The 6,019-nt window shown below is 51.5% G+C and overlaps 1 protein-coding gene across 4 annotated transcripts in view; it reads left to right on the top strand.

Moving 5' to 3' along the window:
- The first annotated feature begins 1,368 nt into the window (after window positions 1-1,368).
- The window catches only part of MRO (maestro), an 18,105-nt gene continuing 13,454 nt past the window's right edge, over window positions 1,369-6,019 (top strand). The window contains exon 1 of one of the 4 annotated variants that reach the window (XM_005866254.2): window positions 1,369-1,539. Coding sequence is in view for 1 of the 4 variants with exons in the window: in XM_005866251.1 (XP_005866313.1) it covers window positions 5,747-5,847 (101 nt within the window). In the remaining 3 variants the exon portion in view is untranslated. Of the gene's footprint in view, window positions 1,540-5,373; window positions 5,848-5,887; window positions 5,973-6,019 lie in introns of those variants that run through there. The other 3 variants (XM_005866251.1, XM_005866253.1, XM_005866252.2) reach the window with 3 other exon arrangements.

Raw genomic sequence — 6,019 nt, 5'->3', positions numbered from 1 at the left:
GTCCCATATTTAATTTTTTGAGGAAACACCATACTAACAGGTCCCTGAGTTTTTAAATGATGGCAACTTTGGGGGCACTGATTTCACACTCACCTAGAACTGATTCATAAAAGAAAGAGAAGTTGCTGATACTCATGTTCTATGATTAAATGTATTTGTTGCCTAGTAGATAAGTGATATTTGTTTGATATCAGAAGCAAGAACTGAGAGGTGAAATGCCCTGAGAGAACAGGGGCAGAGAGACCTCCGCCTCCCCCTCCCTCCTCAGCCCCATCGCCCCATCGCTATCACACACAACACAGCACAGAACCCCCTCCAGTCTGTTTGTTAAATGTATTTTTTAAATGTATTTTGTGGGGGGATGTTCACAGCAATTAAAAAACATTTTGATTTTTTATTTTTATGTTTGAAAGTGTAAGAAAAGCAAAGACCTATAACTCTCTATTCTGGCAATCCCTGTTGATTTTTAAAGTTGAAAGCAATAAATACTTTTGGTAAGAAAATTCAAACAATACATAAATGTATACTTTTAGAGCTGAAAGCTTTCTCTCTCACCCAATTATTCTCCTCAGAGGAAACCCCTTTTAATGATTTCTTGAGTGTCTTTTCAGAAAAAATAACTTGCTATCCCCGCATATATTTCTTTTAAAAAATGTACATACATTGAATTAGACTATATTCCCCTCTGCACTTGCTGTTTTTCACTTAGTAATAGACCTGGAACGTCTCTGTATCACACATCGACTGTATTCTCTCCATACTGCTCCCTAGTACTCACTGCAGGACGGTGCCCAATGCATTTATTCAGCCTGTCCCCTGCTGGCTACATGGCCACGAAGGAACAGCCACAGCGAACTTAGCCAGAGAGGAGGGCAGTGGGGAGAGAGGGGCAGAGAGGAGACAAGGTGAGACGGGAGGAAAGGGCGGGAGAAAGGAGGGCCACAGAGAGTAAGTGTGGCCTTGGAGGTGAGGGCAGACTCCACAGAACCACTCTGGCCGGTCCAAGGAGGTCAAAGCAGGCGAGGATGCAGACCGCTGGGACCCCAGTCCATCACCTCATGTGAGGCTCTAGGCAACTGCCCCCTCACGCTGCCGGCCTCAGTTTCCCTCCCTATTAGAGGCCTGAGAGCCACCCCCTCCTCAGATGGGAAGGACAAAAGAACACACAGCATACGAGTGCTTTGGGGTGCTGTTAAAAGCAGGGACACAATGACCCGGGTCAGCCGGTGGGGCTGGTCCAGTTCTCCTCAACAGGAGAGCACGCGCGGCTCCCTCCCCGGCCGGGAGAAGGAGGAAACCCACGCGGGCATCCTCCGCGTGGGCAGTGGCCTGGTCTGCGAGGTGTCTCCAGCTCTTATCAGGGGCGGGGGGCCTGAAAGGCCTCATTGTGCGTTTCCTCTCGTGACGAAGCGCTCGCCTGTTCTCTGTCTCATCCTCAAGGACAAGCGCAGCTTCCGTGTGTCAAGGACGGCGATGTTCCAGGGATGAGTCCCGGCGCCCTGATGGACGCGTCAGGGTGAGCCCCGAGGGCCGGCGCGGGTAAGACGGCACAGGCCTCTCCTCCTAACCGTGTGGCCACGCAGCTCCTGGCTTGCCCGTAGACTCACCGTGGGGCTGCAGATGTCTCCATGAGTTCTGATTGCTCTTGGCAGGAGGGGGTTGGTGATGGTGCGGGAGTAACTCCTGTCTCCGATAGGCCAGGTGTTTCAGCTGGAACATCTTTTTTTTCTTCTTAACTTTTACTTGCATTTATTTTATGCTGGATCTATTCCCGGGCCAGATGCTTTTGTTTCTTCGGGGATAGCTTTTCCTTCCGGGAGCAATCTGCTCTCCCTCGGTAAGTACCGGCTCGCTGGGCGGGGGGTGCAGGGGGCCGCGGGAGGGCTTCTCGGAGCCTGGAGTGCAGCGTGCGGTGCGCACCCAGCCCGCTCAGTGGCCTGAGAACTGACATGGAAACTCTGAAGCTCAGCATTCCTCCGCACTTTCAACTCGGGCAGCAAGGACTCGGCGCTCTTTAGGGGCCATCGACCTTGCGCGCTGCCCCCCTGTTGGGCTCGGGCACCCCCCCACCCACCCGATCATGGAGGGGCGCCCGCTGCTGCTGTAAAGTGACATGTTTCAGAGACGCGGTGGCTTTTCAGATTAGCGCACCCGTGATGGGCTGGCAGCGTCGGGGTGTCCCAAGGTGAACATGGAGATGTGAACCTCTCCATTTGTGTGGTTGTGTGTGTGTGTGTGTGTGTGTGTGTGTTTTCTGGGTCAAGTGAGTAGCAACCCACTTTCAGAGGTCAGTTCGGACTGCTTGCGAAAGCACGTGCGCTCGTTCCTGCATTGCGGGCTCATCATGGCCGTCAAGTAATAAAGTCAGAGAGCTGGAAGGCAGGTGGGCCAGATGGTGGGCTGGGCCAGGGCACAGCTGAGAGTTTTGCTCATGGAGTTTGCGGAACCGGGCACCTTCGGTCCACCCCCCATGGGGCGTCAGGAGGCGAGTCCGCAGGAGGCTCCGGCCTCCCTGAGCCAGAGGCTGTTTGAAGCCACGGGGTAAACCGGGTGCTTCTCCATGTGGCAGCGACTGTAGCCAAAGACCACGGTTTTAGATGCAAACAATACAGATCTCTAGTCGAGTGGGAAACGAGGAGGCCTGCAGTCTGTGAAGAGGGCTTTCCGCTCCGCAGGCAGCTCTGGGCTCTCCCATGGGGCAGGTGCCTCCTGCAGGCTTGGGGAGCCTGAGGTTACCTGGCTCATCTGAGCCAGCTGGCTGGGCCTCACACCTGTCCTGTGCTGCCTCCTCCAATACCTTCTTCTCTTCTCTCCCGCTCACACCTGTCCTGTGCTGCCTCCTCCAATACCTTCTCTTCTCTCCCTGCTCAGCTCTGTCCCTGGGAAGCCCAGGTCCTGCTGACCCCACACTCCATTGACTCCTCTCTATGCTACACCTTGATTCCTATGGACACGCGAGACCATGTCCCAGCTCCTCTGCCCGCCAGTCCTCTGGAGTCAGTGTGTGCCGGCTGGCGAGCCCTCCGCCTTGCTGAAAGCTGGATCTCAATAAACATGTGAAGACTGCAGGGTGAATGAATGAGGAATTGGTATTCCTAAGTTGTGGCTGAGGAAGTGGCCGATTTTATTTCTTTTTAGAAGAAAAAATCAAGAGAGGGTTTGGTCTGGCCGGGAGTATATCCAGAAAGGAGATGAGAGGGAGAAACTAAAGACCATCGGTCTTAGACAAGCTTCCCGATTAGACAATGTACAGTCACAGAAGGAGGGTCTGAAAGTCCTGACCCTGGACAGAAACGGGTTTGATGGGTGACGGTCATTTGTCTTCCTTTCCCAAGTCTTAATTGAAAGAGAATTACTGATTGGTTGACTTTTGCCATTTTCATCAGGGAAGCAGACTAAAGAATTACCCGGTATGCCCTTTCCGGTTGCATCAGCCCCAGTGCTGACCATAGGGAAATACTAATTGGGGATGAAAAGAGTCATTAAACAACAAAATGCATAATCAGGGTGTGTGAAGGATGCCATGTCATCGGTCTATCGATATGTTGCAATCAAATCATCCCGGAAGAATTCCCTAAGGCCACGTGAGGAGAATTCTTGTTCTCTGGACCATTGTGTCCTGGTCTGGATGCTCCCCAAGTGTGTGCTCTGTCTGGGACTCTCTGGGGCCATTCACTACATCCATGGTGTTAATGGAGGTGATGTTGAGTCGGAAAGGCTTCTGAGTCCCAATTCTGGTTTTCTTTGCGGCTTTAAGCCGAACAGGAAAACTTTGGTTTTCCCAAACGAGAAAAACACTGTTTCTCTGGCAAATATCTCAACCCCGGAATACAAAGAAACTTCAGACAGAGGGGCCATTCATTGTGAATGTGCTATTCCCCCTCTTGGCAGGCAACTCACCTCTGGTTTTACTGGAAGGAGTAAGGCTAATGTGATAACTTGAACTTGCTCATCCTTCTCATTTCTCTTGACATATCTCTATGTCTGTGGGTGTCTCCCAATTTCAGACAGAAAGGAAGGCGCCTCTCCCTCCTACCAGTGCTAACTCTTCCCCCGGCCCCCTGCCCCTGCCCTCGGCCTCTCCCTATATCACTCTTCACTACTTGCACCAACCATCACACCGTAGGTCTCCCTTGCAACCGTTTTTGTTTGTTTGTTTGTGTTGTTAATCCTCATCCGAGGATATTTTTCCATTGATTTTTTTAGGGAGAGTGGAAGACCGAGAGAAACATCGATGTGAGAGAAACACATTGATTGGTTGCCTCCTGCACAAGCCCTGACCAGGGCCCAGGCCAGGGAGGAGCCTGCAACCAAGGTACGTGCCCTTGACCGGAATCGAACCCAGGACCCTTCGGTCTGCAGGCCGATGCTCTATCCATTGAGCCAAACCGGCTAGGGCTTTTCCCGCTCCTTGCAACAGTTTTCTAATACACCCAAGCTTTATTCTACTGGAAAAACCCACAAGAAAAACCAAAGTGTCTTTGCTTGACCTTGCTGTCACTTCCAGTCTATTTATTGCTTTCCCTTTGCAGCAAGACATCTCAATTTCCTCTTTTCACTTAGCCCCTTAGATTTGTTAGCTTCCTTTCCCCCCGGCTGTTGAAACTGCGCTCACAGAGGTCACCTGCGGTGCCCTGGTGGACCCAGTCCAAAGAGGGTACTGTTTCAGCCTCATTCTTGTTTTCTCAGAAGCATCTTTCTGTCTACTTTTTTCTGTCAACCTCCCCTTCTGATGTACTTATCTGCTGACCTCCTGGTTAGATTTCCCAGACGTGCCCACTGTATAGCACTGTGGCTGGGAGCCTAGGCTCTGACCTCAGCCGGCCTGTGGATGAATTCTAACTCTGCCACTAATTAAATGCACGGCCTTTAGTGAGGTCATCTCTCTGTGTCTCAGTTTCCCCATTTTTAAAATGGGGGTCAAGCCCTAGCCAGTTTGGCTCACTGGATAGAGCATTGGCCTGAGGACTGAAGGATCCCAGATTCGATTCTGGTCAAGGGCACATGCCCGGGTTGCAGGCTTGATCCTCAGTAGGGGGTGTGTAGGAGGCAGCCGACCAATGATTCTCTCTCATCACTGATGTTTCTATCTGTCTCTCCCTCTTCTTTCTTCTCTGAAATCAATAAACATATATATATTTTTAAAAGTAAAAATAAAATAAAATGGGGATCACAGTAAGAGTGCTGGCCTCAGGTTTGCTGTAAGAATCAATCGAGATAGTCTATGTCATATATACTCCAACGTTTGGCACCCAGAAATATGTAAGACATATTATCTATTAGCATAACTATCTGCTTCTAGAACTTTGAATATGTAACCCCCCCACCCCCCTTAAAGGACATATTGCCCACTTTATGCAAAACAGGGCCAGACAATAAGTAATTATTGATGAATGGATGTATGCAGTGGTTGGAGAGTCCAGAGGAGGAGGAATGATGGGGTGAGGGAGGCTCCCAAATTCTGCCTGTTACATCCAGGTTTTTGGGTTGGTTTGTTTTAGCAACAAGTCATTTAAATTGTTGGGACTTTAAATCAGTCCTTTCGGGACCTGCGGTGTTTGTTGAGCAGGAAGGGGCAGCAGCAGTTAAAGCTCCAGTTGCTGGTGCAGCCATCAGTCACGAGGAGGCCGCTCGGCCTGGAACAAGGCGTCCCGTCCTCAGATTAAACGCTGCTCCAACAGGATTAGGGCGGGAAGCGGCGCAGCTGCGGCGCTGGCCCAGGCTGCCGGGAACCGTCCACTGAGCGATGCCGCCATCTAGCGGCGGCGCGGGGGACGGCACTGGGCAGAGCCGTTCCACTGGGTGCAGAAGAGCCTCAGAACCGCAGTCTTTCTTTAGAAAGTGCGGGTGAGACCCGGCAGGAGGGGGGAATTGGGGGGAAAGCACAGCCAGGCGGCGGCGGAGAAAGACCTCAGCACAGTCTGGAGAAGTAAAAGGCGCGAGTGATGCTTGTGCTCACCTAGAACAACCTCGTCCGTATCAGAGGACAATTCCCTCCCCCACCCCCAGACCATCTACA

Source organism: Myotis brandtii, unplaced genomic scaffold (genome assembly GCF_000412655.1).
Source record: "Myotis brandtii unplaced genomic scaffold, ASM41265v1 scaffold226, whole genome shotgun sequence".
In the NCBI taxonomy this organism is placed as follows: Eukaryota; Metazoa; Chordata; class Mammalia; order Chiroptera; family Vespertilionidae; genus Myotis; species Myotis brandtii.
The sequence above is the reverse complement of the archived record's forward strand: the minus strand, read 5'-3'. Positions and strand labels throughout refer to the sequence as shown.